This window comes from Dermacentor andersoni, chromosome 2, assembly GCF_023375885.2.
Source record: "Dermacentor andersoni chromosome 2, qqDerAnde1_hic_scaffold, whole genome shotgun sequence".
NCBI classification, from domain to species: Eukaryota; Metazoa; Arthropoda; class Arachnida; order Ixodida; family Ixodidae; genus Dermacentor; species Dermacentor andersoni.
The window spans coordinates 143,263,518-143,282,408 of NC_092815.1; the positions used below are offsets into that span (position 1 = coordinate 143,263,518).

Below are 18,891 nucleotides of genomic sequence, written 5' to 3' on the forward strand. Positions count from 1 at the left end.
TCTTTCACTGTTCTCCTGTTGGTCCGGGAAAGAGACGCGTGCAACCGGCGCTGCTATCCGAACTACTGCACGTGGGCGCGTTGTACGCGGGCGGTTTCCCTTTCCCGTCCGCGCCAGGCGCTTTCTTTTTCGCACAGAAGCTTTTTCCTCAACGCACCCAAAAGTGTTAATTGCCCTTCAGTCATCATTAGGGTGCTTAAGCGTAGCGCCGTCTGCGCGATCCGCTCCTCCCTTCCCCCACCCCCCTCACAGGCACTCACGTATGCGTATACGCGCGGCTGACGTGTGGTGTGTTCTTTAAGCCTGAGGCAGTAGCTTAGTGAGCGGAGGAAGTTGACGCTATGGCAATCTGAGTTTCGTATTTCTAGGCTTCGGGGCGGCTTAGTGAGCCAAGGCAGGTAATGCTGGCGTCTTTCCTTATCCTCGAAGGCGGCCAGGTTGTGGCCGCATATCGCAACAGCAGGGGTTGCTGAAGCACCGCGATAAAGCACTGCGATAAGGCATTGCGCTACCGGCAGTGTCCGGGTACCCACGTTTTTTTTTTTTCTCGTTGTTCGTTGTGCTTTGATATCTTGGAATTTTATTTGTGCACGAAATGTCTTCGTGTGCCGCGTTTCTCGACAGTGCGTAAGTGCGTCGTGTTACAAAATGTCACAGAGCGGGCGCGTACCCCCTTGTAGGTAGCCACGTGCACTTGTAATGCGCTGATGCTGCACCTAGGCATCCCATTTTGATCGGGGAGCGAGAACGCATCGTCTTCGGACTATTTGCGTGGGTGTAACTCACTTGGGCTATCTCTGTGGCCAGTTTTTCTGAGCAGCTGCTCAGGTCGAGTCAGAACAGTTCAGACAGCATTATGACCGCGCCTTGGTAGCTCTTGTTGGAAATGTCTATAGATTTGAACAGTTGCTTTACGTGGCTTTGCCAGAGGCCAGTCGAGCAACTGTTGACCGATACGTAATAATTATGCTGTTTCGCAGGGTTGTCCGATATACGCCGGCTTCGCACTGTTAGGATGCAACGTTTGAGTATGCGGATATGTTATTTTAGTAACAGAATCTGAAATGCAGAAACCCAGGAGAGCATGAATCTTCCTTTGCGTCTCGCGTAAAGTTAATGGCGCTATAGAAAGCAGAACGAAAAACGGGGTGAGATGGTAGTTAATCATCGTAAAACAGTAGCACGCACAAGGAACGAAGGACACAGGTCAGCGCTTGTTTGTGTCTTTCATACATGTGTCCTTCGTTCTTTCTCCTTTCTGTATGTGTCCTTCGCTACAGTTTTTCTTCTCTTTCCTACCTATCTATTCTTCCCCTTTCCCCTCTCCCCCAAGTGTAGGGTAGCCATCCGGGCACGCCCTTGGGTTAACATCACCTTTCCCTCTTCGTTTCTCTCTCTCTGTACAGTTTTATCCTGCATAAGAAAAAATTTCAAGAAGGTATTTGAAGCGGACACACCATACCGCCAGCATATTTCTAAGCGTTCTTATTCGGAAACTCGGTGACGCAAACCAAAATAAGCGCAAACTCAACAGCTTGCGTCGCGCTTGTAAAGGGGTGAGCTTTGGCGAATAAACGATTACCGAGAGGAGTAGGAAGTCGGGCGTGCTGGATGCGTGAACAGTTCATACACACTTTGGTCAGTTAGGCTCCCAAGGCAGCGAGATCGCCGTGTAACGTTAGACGTTATATTGAAGTCCATCCGACAAACAAGTTAATGTTACTGCTATTCCACTTACAAACTATACCACGTTACACGCTATCGCAGCTGACAGTAGTAATGGTATTTTCTCGAGGGATTTATAGTAAACTATCTTGTTATTGTTCTGGCTGCATGTTGTGAACGCCTAACACAAGTGGGAAGAGATTTGTGCCGCCCCCTACCGCCCACCCCAAACAGCACTTTCTTTTTCTCATGCCCTCATACGAAAGCCAGAAAAAGCAAAAAAAAAAAAATTCGTATTTTTGCGCCATGTATATTTACGGGTTTGACGAATAATTATCTTGGGAAGAGACAGGTCTCGCGGTCGTTAATTAGTTTACTTAGTTTAGGCACACAAGCTCATTAATAACAATTTCGGCTACACTACAGGAAGGCAAACCTGGCACTATATAAAAGCTGAAGTTGGGGCAGTCCAATTTCACACGCCACTACGCAAAGACGCCGTCGGATTGGAATTTACAGGCTATAGGTTGGTTGTTCACGCTCCGGTGCTTCTTCCACAAAAAAGAACAGACCACGCAGGCCCACGAAGTGAGCGTGTGAATACACAAGAACCGCGCTATACGCTCTTGTGTTCAGCTTGAACTAGTCGAGCATGGAGACCTAGACTATATATAAGCCAATATATATATATAGTTGTCAGGGGTAGGCATATCGGCTCGGTTGCAAATTAAAATGTTCCTAACCCGAAACTCGCATCTGTCGATCTTGTTTCCGTAAAACGTTCACGATCGACGTCCTTCGGCGACCTCCCCCCCCCCCCCCCCCCCACACCTCTTCCTCCTCAAACCTTCCCGCTCTCCCCGTGGTTGCAGTTGTGAAAGCAATTAAACTAACCGACAGACGCGTCACGCATCCGCGACGCAAGAAAACGCCGCCTAATCTGTGCACCTAGAAAAATAAAGGGGACGTGAAAGAAAGAGAGAGAGAGAGAGAAACGTGGGTAAACAAACGCAGCCGCCGTGTGTAGTGGAGCTCCTGTCGATAGTTACGATCGCACATTCGAACGCGTAAAAAAAAAAAAAAAAAAAAAAGAGTGCCGCAGAATTTCGCCGCGTTCAATGACACCGCGACACGTCCGCCGAGCGTGCCGTCGTCGATGGAGGCACCGCCGTCGCAGCCAACACACACACACACACACAGAGGACGGGCTCCAGAAGATGTGGCATGCAGGTCCTTATCTGCTGAGGCCAGCTAGCGGCGATAAGAACCGGCTCGGCTGTAAATTAAAATATTTTGCGGCCATCGATCTGCGCCCTTTGGGGCGCCAAGTATACTGTATAAAATTCGTCGTCCGATTGCCCGTGGACGCGTCTCTCTGATTTGGCGCTTTCGTACTGTACGACTTTTTTTTTTTTTTGCTTGCAGGCTAAACGTAGAGTAATATAGTAAACTGCAATACGGCGAAGCGCGCGATGTTTGCCTGTCGAACTAAGTCTTATCGCTGTACAAATGGCCGACAGGTGGCAAGACTTCCCTGGCTTTCTTGCGCTTTATAAGCCGGCACAATTGTTTTTTCGGGTATATGCGCGCTGCCTGTTATGCACGGCTCGGAGTCGTTGCTTTTAATGCCGTTTCTTTTTGCGCCTGCAGTGCGTCTTTATAAACACCTATCGGTATTTGCAAACCACGTCGAGCATTTTTCCAGCCTTGTCAGAGTTTTTGGAAACGTAATCGTTACGCATAGTCCAGGCGACGGGATGTAAAATAATTGACTCGCTACCGATATCGTGCTCCCATTATACTGCAGCACCTGCTTCGGGAGATGAGGACTCGAAACCCGCCGCGAGATGCGCTGCTTTTCCAGTTGGTTCGCACTGTGCACAGCTGTAGCGGGGAAAGACGTTGACTGGAACAGCACACAGCACATTTCAACTCCGCATTTCTGAAAACTGCTTTCAGGGTTAAAGTTTCTTGCGCAAGTTTGTGCCTGACTTATAATGTGACTCCCGAAGTCACTCATTAAGAGGTAACTTAGTAACGCATCGAGTGTAAATGACAGGCGATTATCCCGTAAGCTCGGGTGTCCGTTTTCTAGCTGGTTCGGCAAACGTTGTCATTTCGTCTCAGCCCAGCGCATTTAATTATTCTGAGGGAATAGGCGCTGAAACATGCGGCTGGAGCGTACTCTACGGCAAGTTTGCTTGCGCATTTCTGTGTGCATCCTTTCTAGCGGAAAAGCAGGCTTCAATCACGGTGATACCCCGATGCCCGCGCTTTTCCGGGGATTTTCTTCGGCATTCAATGAATTATCCGCTTAACAAGCTACTCGCTGTTGAATGCCCATGCTCTCCCAACCAGTGCTTCCTTTGTTGGTAAGGAAAGATGTTGTTAGGGCTGGTTTTCCCTGCTTAACTGGGAATCCATTTGCGCTCGAGTAGTCGCCGATGTCTGCAGGGAGAAGGCAGTCGCCTGCAGAGAACGTTCGTCTGCTTGCACTGTGAAGTGTGTGCTGAAGGCCGCCTTCGAAGCGTGGATAAAACAGTGGCAGTGCATGGATCGCGGAGGCGGACGAAGAATGGCCACATTCCCGGTGGCACGTGCCCATTGGCGGCCCAAGTTTTCCATACGGGCATGCATGACCCACTGGCTCACGTTGGCCCCTCGGCAAGAGAGCAGAAGCCAGCGGCTGCGAACTGGGAGCAAGAGACAAAGAAAAGACTGCAAAGAAATTGCCTGACACCATCACCAATGAAATACTCCTACTACTACTACTACTACTACTACTACTACTACTACTACTACTACTACTACTACTACTACTACTACTACTGCTGCTGCTACTGCTGCTGCTACTGCTGCTGCTGCTACTGCTGCTGCTGCTACTGCTGCTGCTACTGCTGCTGCTGCTACTGCTACGCCACGTTTTTTCGGTCGACGTCGTTGCAGGAGTGCTGCTCTGATGCAGCAGTCGAGGGCTACGTACGCTGCGTACCATAGCGGCGCGTACGGTCCTCTTCGTCGCGGTGTGCCCACGCGAACCGCCTCCGCGCGGGGCTGTTCGGAGCCGCTTCCGCCGCCGCCGCCCTTTGCGCGTTGGCGGCGGCCGACCAGCTGGCCGCGGGATCTGCGGCCCGGCGAAGTCCCAGCGGCGCGGCACCACTTCGCGCTCCTGCGCTATAGCTAGAGTCGCTGGCGTCGTCGTATGACCCCGTCACGTGGTCCCGCCTTCGCGTGCCATCTGCTGCCTCGATTGTCGATTCTGGAGAGAGTGAAGGAAAGATAAAGGCTCGGATTTTGGCCGGAAAAGCGTCTGGTCGGCTACCCCACTGCGGGGAAAGCAAAAAGCGGAACAAAAAGATGCGAGACGAGGATGCGGCAAGTGCGCGAACGCGAATGCATGGGCAGCACCGTTAACGGTGCTCGCACAGGCCACTTCTCCAAAGAGCAGCGCAGTGCCTTCACTGCCGCGTGGGCCGGCGAGCGTTGGAGACGGGTGTTCCAGTTACGCCGCCTGCACGGAGACAGGACGTTCGTCCGGTATGCCTAATGCGTTGGAGAGTAATTGCCCTTGCAAGACATATCGAGGACAGTAGCGTAATAAACGCTCTTCGCAGGCGCAGACACCGCGCGTACGTGGCACTGTCAGTCGTGGAAATTCGTGTTGTGTATGCCTTTGTGAAAGGACTCTATTCTAGATTTCTCTGTAAGGTGCCAGAAGACGCTGAACGCATCGTTTACTGCGTTGTTTACTGCGTACTGGAAGACAACACAGATTTCTGTGGACGGGCGTTTCGCATGCGGAAAGCGCAACATGGAACCGTGCGCATGCGCTTATTCCACCACTGGACTGCCTTTGTTTGCGTCCGGTATGCGATGCCATTTGTGCGCGGGCTCCTTGCCCGGCCACGAGCGGCTATCAATTAAAATGAAATTATGGGGTTTCACGTGCCAAAACCACTATTTGGTTGTGAGGCACGCCGTAGTAGGGGACTCCGTTTTAACGATCTCCTCAAGCTATGTACACAGGTGTTTTCGCAATTCGCCTCCATCTAAATGCGGCCGCCGTGGCAGGCATTCGATCCCGCGGCCTCGTGCTGTAGCAGCCCAACACCATAGCTACTAAGGAACCACGGCTGGTAACGGCTATTACAGGTCACTTAATAAGGCCACGGGTCATTCAATGCTCACACAGCAGGAGACAAATAGCTGTCTAACCTCGTAATACCGCGGTTTTTGTTATTGATACATCGCCTGCGTGTGACGGCCGACAATATTATTCATGAAGATCATGCCGTGTTTGCCGTGCCGCAGAATATGCCGCAGCGGTTCTTCTTTTGTGAAGTACAACTCCAAGTGTTAGCGCCAGACGCAGAGTACATCTAGTGCGCCCTTCATTTGTGGGATCAAGGCAAACTATCTGTACGAAGTATACCCCGTATTCTCAAACGATCCTCGTCTCGAAGCTCTTCCTCCACTCCATGGACGGATGGAACACCGAGTTTAACACAGCGCCGCCCCTCTAATGAAGAAGGTACTAGTCTTCTCAAGATTGCCGTGGTGTGGGAATGTAGAACACTGAGAACTTCTATCGAAGGGTGGCGATAGGAGTTCTCACTGGTCGGGAAGAGGTTGACAGTCATTGCAAGTGCAGTGGTACAATGTAGTGATGGAGGTTTTGAATACGAAATTTAAGATCGAGATCAGATAGGCGGATGACTATTAGATAGTGATAGGTGTAACGAAATCTGATTAAAGCAAGCAGGCTAGGTGACTATTTGTCCCCGCCCCGTATCAAAGGGGATGTCGATAGACATCATCATCATCATCACCACCACCATTAAGTCGAGGTGGAGTGAAGCAACGTTCGAGAACGCGGAGGTTCGTTGCATTGCTGTCTTCTGAATCAGCGGACAATACGAATACGCGCTTCAGTGAGAATAAGAATGCGCCCGAAACCATCTTGTGTGACCTCGCACTTAGGTTGCCCTAGTTAAGGTATTCCGTCAATTGTCACTCCGACAAAGCGGACGGCTTTGATTATGTAGAAATCTCATTTGGATGAGTGTCATGGCAGGTTCTCTCGCGTGCGTGGTTTGACAGCCTGTGTGGTGTAACGCGAGAAATATAGAAGAAAAAATGCTGAGTTGTTTGCCACTTTTCTGCGCAATCTATGGTTTGTGTCGGAGGAGTAGCGCTGGCCCCGTGCCATGTGGCCAACGACAGAAGGCCTCGAAGTGCGCAGTTCAGAAAACAATGTGTCTCGTCCCGAAGGTTTATATACGCGGTCATGCGGGAAGGGGACTTCCTTCGGGCAGAAAACCTGCGACAGAAAGTGGCGTCGTGGTGGAGACGATCCTTTTCGCCCTCTTTCGTACGTGCGCGAAGGTGCGCGGATTTGATGCCGAAAACGAGACTGTGAAGCCACTCTCGTAGATTAATTAAATTATGAGGTTTCACGAATCGAATCATAGAGAGTTGGTCACGAGGGATGCTGCAGCACAGGGGAGCGACTCCGCATTAATTTCTACTCTCGGGGCTTATTCTTTAACGTGCACACGGATCTATAGCTACACTATGGCATTTCTTTAGATTTCGCCATCCATTGAAAGGCGCCAGCCACAGCCGGGAGTCGAGCCCGCAGTGTCGTGCTTATAGCTGTGCAACGCCCTAACCACTAAGCTATATAGCTATACACGGCGGGTAGGCCACCCCGTACACGTTGGCACAATGAAAGGCGCGAAAGCGACCTGAATGCGCCTGGGAAATTGAAGCATGCGCCACTGTGTACGGACGGTGTGTGGAGAACGGTGCCGCATTGTCATTTAATGAACTCGGAACTTCGACGCGCTGATAATTAGCCCTATAAAATGGTGGCCTCGCCGTCCAACTACGGCGGCACGCGCTCCGCGGATGGGGTTGGCATACCTTTCCGTGAGAAGCGTCTCTCCACCTCCCCCCGAAAGTTGGTCGAGTTTCAGGTCCCCCTGACGATCCACGGCGATTGAATCGGCGAAATACCGTATCAGAAACACGTTTTGTGTATATGTGATCGATGCGGCTCCATGGTGCGACTTGACCGGGACCTAGAACTTTTAATTTATTGCGGGCCTAGATTCGAGACAATGAAAGGACGCTTTCGACACGAGCATATGACCTCCTATAATCGCACCCTATACTGTACCTACATCCTCATCACCTCTTTTTTTTTTCTCTCCTCTTGCCATTCCCTTCCCCTCCCTCAGGCCAATTCTCCGCCGCTTCCCCAATAAACTCTCCTCTCGCCCTTTCTCGAGCGGGTTAGAGCTATGTCGCTGACGTTATTAATGCGCAACAACTCGCCGCATCGTACTCGGCTCATGCGCAGAGATTCGTTTTGTCCTTCAAACATTTGCATTAAGAAAACACTGGAGAAATGCCTTCGCGAGCGCCTGCTGTGGAAGATGTGCTTTAACTGCAACTGTGCTGGCCGCCGTCTTCTCCGCTGTGTTCGCTTAAAGCCCGCTATTCACCGTCCACGCGCAGAGGTGCGTGCTGTCGAAGTTCCATAGCTTTGAAGAGAGAGTCTGGAGGGTCTCCTTGGCCCAGAAGTCTGGCACAGCCTTCGCTGTCCGTGAGCACAAGGGAGTCGATGTCTTTTCAAGCCAAGATTTTACGACCCGCGAAATGCCGCACCGGTTCTTGCTCCGACTTCCCGAACGCCGTCGTTGTGTTTTCGTACAGCTCGACGTCTCTCCGCGGTCTCGACAGCAACGTGCCTTCGAAAACTTTAGGAAGGCACCCCTGGAGGCACTGCGAGGTGCGGTGCACTAAACGTGGAAATGAAACGGCTACATTTCTACTAGAGGGGCAGTAAAATGTGCTAGACTACGGGAAACACCGCGATGATGGGAGCAGCGTACTAAGAATGTGTTCTCGCCTAATACATAGGAGCAGAATGCGATAAGGACGGTTAAGCACGTCATACCGATGCTGCAACCCACAATTAAAGATTACGATGTGCTTTATCGGCGTATACCTTTTCGACACAGTGAAAAAGCACTTAGTTCCCGCGTCAGGACTGGAGGTGCGCGCTGCTTTAATACTTTCTGTTGCAAGCATCTTGTTCTATGCTCGCAAATAAAGGAAAAGAAAAAAAACTAAAAACAAACAAACGAATAATTACTATGAATGAGCACACCGCAGGGAGTCGGGTTACGACAGCGTGTTTTGCCAGACGACGTTTGCGGCGCCACTGCTGTTTGTTTTTTTCTTTTTTCGAGAACAAACGAAGCTCAACTGATTAAGAGAAGAATGAGCCGACGCGGAGGCCATTGTGAAGGCGGCGTTCACGCCGTATACACGATCCCGCTAATTGGCTTGTCACTTGTCGAAGTGACTGCGGTTCGTGGGTGTGTATGGGGGAATTGTTCACGGATGCGCTGCTGGATCTGTCTTCTTCTTCATCTTCTTGCTGACTGAGAGCCGCGGAATGGACGTCGTCCTCGCCGCTCGCCAACTGCGCGACGCGTACTGGGGCTCCTTATTTTCACGGCGACTCGCGTACTTTTCCCATAGCCAAGCCCTTGCGGCTCTGCGGCTTCACTTCTGCTCGCATGCATGCACTGTCCCTCTGTACGGACGCTACCTGTGTCGCTTTCCTTGCTATATACTGATTTTTTTTCTCCCGTTGAAATAGCTTTAAATAGTAAAGGAGCCAGACATTTTTCACTCACTTTTCTTTTTCTAACCTTCAGTCACAAGTCGTTGTGGTAATTATCATATTAGCGGTGGCAATACACCAACAGGCACATGGAAATGCACAATCGCCTGTTTCCGCGTTACGTTGCTGAAACACTGTTTACTTCTAGCCTTTCAAAGCGAGCCTGTATAAAACTGGACGGATGGTGAACCGGTAAAAAAAGAAAAGTACTGGAAAGAGAGCACTCGCGTACCCGGAACGGTAAATACTTATATGTCTAATACACGTCTTAGTTTTACCCAGTACATCCGCTGGCTCTGGTGCTCCCCTGCTTTCCTGTAAGTCTGTAGAGCAGTGTCTGGATGAAGTCGATCGAGACCCTTCGAATTTATTCGTCATCCGCACCGTGCAGTTCGTGGCAGGGTGTTCTAATTAAACAGCTTCCCGAGCATTCCCGTTGCGTATACTAGCTTGTCGTAAGCAAACAGTGTTCGCTCTGCGTACCACGCAGAAAGGGTGTACGTGTTCGAAAATCGGCGAGTTGTGGCTGCGCATATGCGCGTTCAACAAGTTTCCGTCGCTCCCGCAGAAGTTTGCAGCTCGTTGGCGACGCGAACTGATCGGCGTGCGCTTTGACCGCCTATATAAGTGGCTCAATGCGGCCAACCGTCTCGTTCCGAAACCAAAAAAAAATCCGTCTTTCCTTTCTTTCCCCCTTCCTTTCTTCGTTTCTTGTGTTACTTGCCTCCGCGTGTCGCCCTCGGGTATTCCGAATATCGGACGATGACAACGATGCCAGCAGTGGTAATCCGGCCTCGCGGCGGTGGCTGCATGCTCAACAAGATGGACACGATATCGCGCCCTCGCGCTCGCGGGCGCTTTCAATTCGGCACTGGACATGTCGATAAGGAGAGCGAGAGCAAGACCGCTGCTGTGGGAATGGCAATGAGGCCTTCGACTGCCAGTGGCAGATAGTGCGGCAGGACTCTGCGGGGGATCGCGAGGAAGGGGGGGGGGGGGGGGAGGTTATAAGGTAGATCGGTGCTGCCAACGAGAGAGTCCGGCTGCTCTGCGGCAACTCGGGCGCGGCGCGACACACCGTCGGCGGTAACCGGGGCCGACCGATGAAGAAGAGGAGGCGCACCGCGAGGAGGAGGTCAGCAGCGTGAGACGGGAAGGTGCGGCGGGGAATGCGCGGAACGCCGCCGCCGCGTCCGTCGACTCTGACTTGGACTTTTTTTTTTTATTTATCCTCACCCCGCCGCCGCGCAACGCAGAGGATGCCTAGGAGCCGGATTAGACACCACCCTCTCTTCCTTACTACGCCCGTCCCCCTCTCTCTGTGTCTACCTAGTTTAGTATTGTTCTAACTTGGCCGCCCCGGACTCGGAGAAGGGGCTCCGAAGAGGAGGAGAAAGAAGAAGAGAGGTTAAGTCCGCCTCGTCATCGCGCCTCAATGTGTTTCTCGCCGCCGCGGCTGGTTATAGCTGTTTGCTGCTGCTGCTGCTGCTGATGCTGCTGCTTGACTGGTCGCCGCCGCCGCCACCGGGAGAAGTTCCGGCGATATGGGCATCGAACCCTCGGCGGCGAGTGTGAACGGACTGTGGAATGCTGCGGCGACCGACTTGGGACGAACATCGGGGCGCGCCTTTGCTCTTGCTTTTCTCTCTCTTTCTCGCGTGCCATCTCGCTCTCATTTTGCTTGCCAGTTGCGTGAGGGTAATAAAAGGACTGTAGCCATCTCCTTTAGCCAAATAATAAAGGATGCGAAGGAGGCGGATTTAAACCGGCGCGGTCACTCGTGCCGGTGTAAATTTACTGCGCGATAAATGTTGTCTGCGTTTGGTTTGTTGCATTTTATTGTCTACTGAAATTCTTGCACCAGTCTATCGAAGTAACGCTGCTGTAGCAAGATTAACTTTCTTGTGTTCTAGAGACGTCACTGGAATGACGTTTATTACTGGTAACATTGTAGCGCTGGAGAAGCATGTGTCAGAAGTGTTCCTCGCTTTCCGTAGAAGAGTTCTTGCGAATACCTGTAGCTCAGTAACGTGAACGTCATTATATATTTTACTAACAAAAATGTCGGGATAATTAAGGAAGCTCCTTGCCTCCCTTTTTTTCGTATATCGCATTTTTCTGTGTATGGTTCATCTGCATGCGAAACCTAATTTTAATTTTGAAGCTTGTTTGAACACTAAGTGACGACTGCCTACTGTGGCTTGTAGTGTGGCAGTGGCTATTTATTTATTTATTTGCCATGTTTAGCCATCAGCGCTATCATTGCACTACATAACATGCTTAAACAACTGAGACGTTTATGAGTGCTTTGCACGGCATGATTAAAGAGTACCTTGGGAACGTCCATGCAGAACTAATGCCAAGCGATTATATATATATATATATATATATATATATATATATATATATATATATATATATATATATATATATATATATATATATATATATATATTCTAACTCTTCTCCCCAGAAATACTTTTCTGGATGTGCTGGTGCTACTGATGATGGCAGCACAGGTCGCAGTTACTGCAGGTCGCCTTCCTGGATCGAAATTATGTGCAGATATTTGCAACAGTTCTTTGTATTTTGTGAGAGTTCCGTTTCATGTGGGATGTGGGGATTCACCTTTACTTCGAAATTTCCTGTGCGTTTTGTATCCGTGATCATGTTAGTAGTAATATTTGTCTTCACTAACGGTAAATGTGGTGACCATAATCAGAATATAATCGACGACAGCATTGGCTCACTGGAAAATAAAGACCAGTGTCTATCCAATTACCCCTGTCCTACAACACCGGAGACCGATGTGTAGGTTGCAGATGCCTTTATCGTAACTGTACCGAGCTCGGGTCGTCCTTCCATTTGCATTCATTCGTTACTCAGTCCAGTAAATGACGGCTTCTGTGCAGTTGGAAGCACAGCCCCCATCATCTACAGTAACAGTCATCATTTACCCGTCAAATGAATTAAAGTAGCCTTTTATGTTATTATGTACCAATACAAACGGGCCTATCTATTTAATTATTAGATACTGCGGTCCCATGACAAAGCGAGGGGAGCCTAACGAAGAACAATTCATAAGATAAACTGAAGCTTTAGACAAAAAACAAAGTAGCCAAAATATGGTTCAGCAATCATAATAGCGAAGCAGACATATGCTAAATACCATGCAACACACGAAAGCGAAACTAAAGTACAATCGTCCACAAAAGCTTACGGCATACGAATTTCACGGCAGTGCCAATTTCTGCTCTGTTATACCATGGCGCTTCTAATTGAATGGATCACTGTTTGCGTCGCAAGAAGCTATAGCGGATTAAAACCTGGTCTTAGAAGGGTGTATGTGCCTATAGGTGTCGCGGAAATTGAGCCTTTTCCGCAAATCCCACGTCCGGCGAACCTTTGTGGCCGACTGTACGTTCAAATGCAACGCGACATTGACAGCCATCGTAGATCGTTTTTTTTTTTTTTTTGCGACTGTGCACTGAAAAACACAAATCTTCTCAATGCTGGCCTTGATGTCACTGTGTAGTGTCTATCTAATGTGATGATGGCGACGAGTTCATCTTTGCACTCTTTCTACAGAGCGGCTGTCCAGCCTGGTGTCCGAGGCTGAGCGCAACACGGAGCTTCTCTTCTCGGACGTGTACGCCGAGCGGGTGGCAGTCGAGGCACGGGCGCCGGTCAGGCGGCTGTTCCGCGCACTGCGCTTCCGGCTGGGCCTGTCGTCGGAGGGCGCCGAGTCGGCCCGGGAGGACGGCGAGGACGACCCCGTGGACGCCTTCTTCGGCGAGCTCTTTCCTCTGGTGTACTTCCACACGGTGAACCCGCGGCTGGCCGACTTCAGCGACGACTACAAGGCCTGCCTCAAGGGGGCGCAGGGAAGGCTCAGGCCCTTCGGTGACGCCCCGCTTAGGCTCAAGGTAGGGCGCGTGCTGAGCACGACACAGACTGTATTAGTGGGGCCTAGTCAGGCGCAGAAGAAGCACGAGGACCAGAGCTTCAGTCTTGTAAAATAGTAACTGTAGAATGTAGTAAATGTAGTAACAAATGTCGTCAGTTCTTCCGAATCTTTACTTAGTCTCACTTGGTAGAAGCCTGAGTTAGCGTCGAGCCTAGAAAAACCACCTTGCTCCCGAGAGATGTCTCAGGCCTTGATCCATCGTAGACAGAGTAAAAATTATCTCGGACAACACATTTTGTTCGGCTTGATTGGGTCTGCACATACCGTCACGTCACCTGATAGTTCCATGACCGGAACTATTCCTGCACACCATTCCCTGGAGCCATCTTCATTCCCGATGACACCCATACGCTCCATTTTCAAGCGAAGCTTGTATTGGCTTACAAGTGGCGTGGTCATGGTCACGCAAAAAAGCCACTTGTTCCCAGAGCAGAGGAGCTGCGGGAAAGGGTGGTTTGATAAGTTGAAAGCTGCGCCGTCGTCGGAGCGTGAGTCATTAGCAAGGATTCCAGCTGCATAGGCGCGCGCTACCGATCTGCTGTTTCGCTTCCGCCTGGGAGGGAAAAGGCAGTAAACGGTATCGCGCGCGCTGCGCCGGCTTCTTTTCCGTTCAGTTCAGTTTCGGAAAACGGATGGGATGGCCACGCGTTGTGCGTTCCCCCGAGGAACAGGCAGCGTTCGACGAGCGAAGGCTAAAACTCGCCCGTGAAAGGGTTCGTCGTGGGCGCGCCGATCCAGCCGTTAAAGCCGCCCGAGCCCAGGCAATCCGACAGCAACCAGAAGATGCTGAGCTGAGGGTGCGGGGGGCTGAAGCAACCGGGCACCGTTACCTGTGGGTTACTCAACCGGAACGAAGGTCAGGTGCACGCAGGACAAGCTCCGCTTACTCCCATATTCCGGTAGGGGAAAGGTTGTTCTTTTTTTTTGAATTTCCTGCTTCAGTGGTTCTTTGCTTCTCTATATAACCCAAACGTCGCCAAGACTTCACGAGCTGGGCATCCGATAGCGTAACCATAGGACGAGTTGGGATATGACTGGGTGATTTCGCGCTTTGAAGTGCATATAAGACGACGTGAGGATAAAACGGGATTCTTCTTCTGTCACGCGAGTTCAAGGCGTGCTGAATTCATCATATATGAGCACGGCTGGCGTGCGCTACACGGCGGCCCATCGCGACAAGTTCTACTGGAGAACTTGCAAATGCAGTCGAACGCGTTTATAACAGTGTTCGGGGCCTCTGAAATTATTTTATAGAGGTAACTTCCTTGCAGAGAAGTTCATTGCAAAAGCGTTTGACTAAGTATGGTGGCCAATGTGGTCTCACGCTACTGCAATGGTTGGGGTCGGGCATGAAATAGATGGTAGCTGGCCCATACCGTCGTCCAACTTATCCACGCTGAGGATATTGTTGAAGGGAGAGACTCGTTCTCATCGAGAACGAGGAATATGGGATTTATTTACAGTATTTACATGAGAACGTTAGAGTTAATCAGTCTAACATGACTGAAAGAGGAATGCACCCTGAAGAGCCGACAACGGCTGCTTATAAACACTCTGTCCTGCCTAGTTCTCTAGGTGAGGGAAAACGGCCGTTCGACCAAACGGAGTGTTCAAAGTCATCGTCATTGATGTCGTCAGGGTTTACACACTCACTTGCGCACAGGTTTCACTGAACACACCGAGGTGAGAGGGTTTCTTGCAGACAGAGGTCTAAATCCGAGCAGGCGCCTCTTGATCCAAGAACGGACCCCGCAGTCAGTGGCCGCCGCGTCTGTCCATTGACCGACGACTTCTGGCGCCCGTGAGACCGCAGCTGCAAAATATCTCTTTCCAGGAATTCCCCCGCTCCAAGCAACCCGTGGCGGTCACGGCGAATCCACTAACAATACTTGGTCCGCCGTGTGTGTGAAGTGATTTTTAAAGAGAAATGGAAGAGATAAGTGCAGTGCCGTAACTGTCTCTCACAGGAGGACACCTCAACAGCACTGCACGGGGCAGGGGTATGGGGAGAAAAAGATGGAGATAGAGACCGGAAGTAAAAATGAGAGAGACCGGAATAGGAAAAGAAAAGTCAATGTAGCTAAGTGTTTGCGGGGCCTACAGCCGCGCTCTGAGGTGTGTTGCTTCACAGAATTCCATCAATGCCGAAAATGCACGCTTGGTGATGGAACTGTGAGCATTGGGGAAGAGTAGGCACTGCAGGGTGGTGGATGGCAAGCCGCATCGGCGGTAGGAGGCGCACAGAGCCTTCCTGTCGGTCCTGAAGGCCGGGCAGTGAAGCAGAAGATGCTCCAGTGTCTCCACGCTGGTCCGCCGACCGCGTTTAGTCATAGCGGCGCCGAGGGGGTGTTGATGCGGCACATCGTCGTCCCTACAAAACGAGTCGCCGCAGCAGATGGGGAAGGGTTCCAAGGTCGCTTCTGGGAAGCTCGCCACCTCCGCAGCTGCAGCTAGCTGGGAAAATTTTGTAGGTCGGTACCCTTGCAGGCCGTTCGTAACACTACGCTCGCGGCACGCACGCTCCGCCGGTCCCAGCCAGGCGAAGGCGAGCCCGCGCGCACAGCAGGGGAGACCCTAGGCGAAGTTCTCAGGAAAGAAGGAACGACATTTATTAAGCTGGGACCCGATGCAAGAAGTTTAAGCAACACGTCCGAATCTAAATCTAATCGCGGCACAACACATGGCCAAATGGTCGCCGGTGGCCGCTAACGGCGCACCGCGACAAGGAAAACAAAGAACCCAGCCGAAAGAGGCTGCCTGTCCTTCGGCCAGCACCCGCCATCGCGCACCGCACAGCAGAGAAAATGAAAACGGAAAGAAACTGTAGAACAAACGGGGGCCACGATCGGAAAGCGCTGCCTCGGGACATGGAGACGACGTAAGAGAGTGCGCATGCACGCGTCGAAGCCGGGACAGAGGGGCCGCCGCCGGCAGAGAGCACACCAGCTCTGTTATAGGTGCGGACAATATTGGCATTCACAATTTTCGTTGGACTCGTTAGGTGGTCGGCTGTTTTTCAGCCGCAAGTTTTGCATAGTTGGTCCCGTTCGGCTGCGTATCACATTACCGCGTGCTCTATACAAGCGAAGTCGACCCCTTTTCAATACCCAGGTAGAAAAAGTTTTCATTGATTGATTTGATTGTTCTGGGCCTGAGAAATTGCGATTCTGAGCGGTAGCCGCGCTTCCGGTGGAGAAATCGGTCTGTTGCTCTCGCCTTCCAAACAATGCGGTCTCCGACGCTAACGGCGTCTCTCGGCTCCTCAATCGCGAAGGAGAGATCGGTGTGGGTGAGTCAGCTTCCGGCAGCGGGCAGCGCGCCTGTAGGTCTTTTGGTTCGCCGTCGACGTATCCGGCCGCGCACCGCCCAACATTCGCTGTCATCTGTATACATTTCCGAAAGGTGCCGTGCAGTCCCAATTCCTTCATAGGCAACACGCGCGAGCTCAAGCGCTGTGCGTACTAGGCGCGCGTATAAAGGCTCCCCAATTGTAAGGACGGGCGATCAATCGACCCGCGCTGCTGGCATACAGCTTAAAGCTGTGGACACCTTATACGGCACCCGTCTGGTTATGTAGTCGAAAGATGACACTATAGCAAGTATGAAGGTTGGTAAATACTTGCAAGGTGGTCTAATTTGACACTAGAGTTGGTTTCGAAACACTAGATGTATTGTCATGTTATTGTGACCTCGCAACACACGGAAGCTTGCTGAAGTCCTGCAGCACTGAGGCTAGCTTTGGGTATACGGCTCATAAAATGTTAACCAAGTGTACCGAGTGCGTTTTTTCTGGTTGCTCTCGCGTGTCGCAGCCGCAACGGTCGCAGGTACGGAGCGAGCCAATAACGTGATTACTGGTTCGTAAAAATACGGGCGGCGCTCCGACGGACGCCAGTATTTTTTCACTGCCGTTTAGAGGTTTTGGACTTCTATGACGAGTCGAAAATGATATGCAGCAGGCGCGGATACACGTCTTTTTCGTTGTTTTTCGAGTGGATTGACCTGGGACTTTAAGGGATTAATCGACGATAAGGTTTTCTCTTTACGTGCTCATGGGCTCTTTTCAATAACCATTAAACCTTTCTTGTATCTCCAGAGCAAAAAGAACAGTATCATCTGGGAAGCAGAACTTCATGAGTTTGTCACGTGCCGCACGCTGGCGTTGCGCACACGAATATTAAAGGGTGGGGGAGTGTCATGCAGGATCCGCGCATGATATGCGGTAGGCAGTAGTAATTTCCCAGGCACTGACTACATACGTTCGGTATGTCGCAGCAAAGCAAAACGTCGTGCCAGTGGCTGCCCGAAGGCTTGCGCAGTTCCACTTGATACGCTCCTTGAGTATATTCTAGCAGTTCGCACCCTCGAACTGGTTTTCAATAACTTTTCCGAAGTCCGCTTAACAGGACAGCGCTCGGGGAACTTCTGGAAATGTGTTGTCGCGATTGCTCGCGTAGGTCTCGTCTTCGGTACCGTCAAATCTATCGGTTTCACACTGCGCGATAGTACCGTTTGAGCAGTTCTGCGTGGCCTCTCCTATGCACCCAGGGGCGGAACACAGATGGGCTGTTGCGAAGTCGATGTTCGCGCTTCCTCCCTGGTATTATGTCGTAAAAGGTGCGTGGACGCGTCGAAGTTGATAGAGAAACGTAGGGGAGATATAGGTCAGTTTTCGGATTATTAGGGATCCGGGAAAGCAATCTCGGACACCTTTACACGACGCCTCTTCCCCATTTTCCTTTCGTCCATATGACTTCGGTCAAGGGGCGATCGTAATCTTAAAGGAAAATAAACATGTTACCACCGCCGCCATCGGATTATTGCCGTGCTCGACACATGCCCAAAGGGAACAGGTGACGCAGTCGCGAACTGCTGAAGTGTGCCGTTACATAGGAGGTGTCCACTGGCACGGGGTTAACTACGGAGTGCTTTAGACTTCGTGCGAAATCGACCTCTCCCACCCATCACCTTCTTCCTTTAAAGGGAGGAAAAAAAAAAAAACAGGCAAGGCAAGCGTCGGCCAGAAGAGCAGGTCCATGGCATTCTACATTGGGGTGAAGAAAAAAAATACCGGAAGACGAAGATTTCGGTAACTGGCTCGCACAATGGTAGACACTTCAAGTGTACGCAGAATAGAGGAGGCGAGGATAAGTAAGTATGATGAAATAGTACAGCGAGCTTATGCACGTGCTCTTCGATGTCGTCGTGTATGTGCGCGTTGTCCTCGAGAAGTACGAAGAACAGAGCATACTTACCCTTACGTTCGCTCAAAGCGCGTGCAAGGTACACAAACTACCCGCACACGAACTGGGCAAGCTTGTCACCTGTAGAACGCACCGCGACAGCCTGCATCCCGGCGTGTCTTTATTGATAACGCCCCCTGACGGGCACTTCTCCCGCGGGGATCATTCGCGAAAGCGCGTTCCAGCGTCGTACGACAGCTTCTGTGCAAATGGTCGCCGCGGATCGGTGCAGCGCGGTGTCGGAGGGGCGGGGGGAGGCGAAAACAATGGAAGCGCGCGTAGCACCGAGTGCGGCAAGGATATCGGTTCGCCCGTCG

At 51.2% G+C, this 18,891-nt stretch overlaps 1 protein-coding gene across 1 annotated transcript in view; it reads left to right on the forward strand.

Moving 5' to 3' along the window:
- LOC126540641 (glypican-5-like) overlaps window positions 1-18,891 on the forward strand; it is a 146,787-nt gene that overhangs the window by 97,087 nt on the left and 30,809 nt on the right. The window contains exon 3 of the mRNA XM_050187482.2: window positions 12,953-13,290. Within this exon, the coding sequence (XP_050043439.1) occupies window positions 12,953-13,290 (338 nt within the window). The remainder of the gene's footprint in view (window positions 1-12,952; window positions 13,291-18,891) is intronic.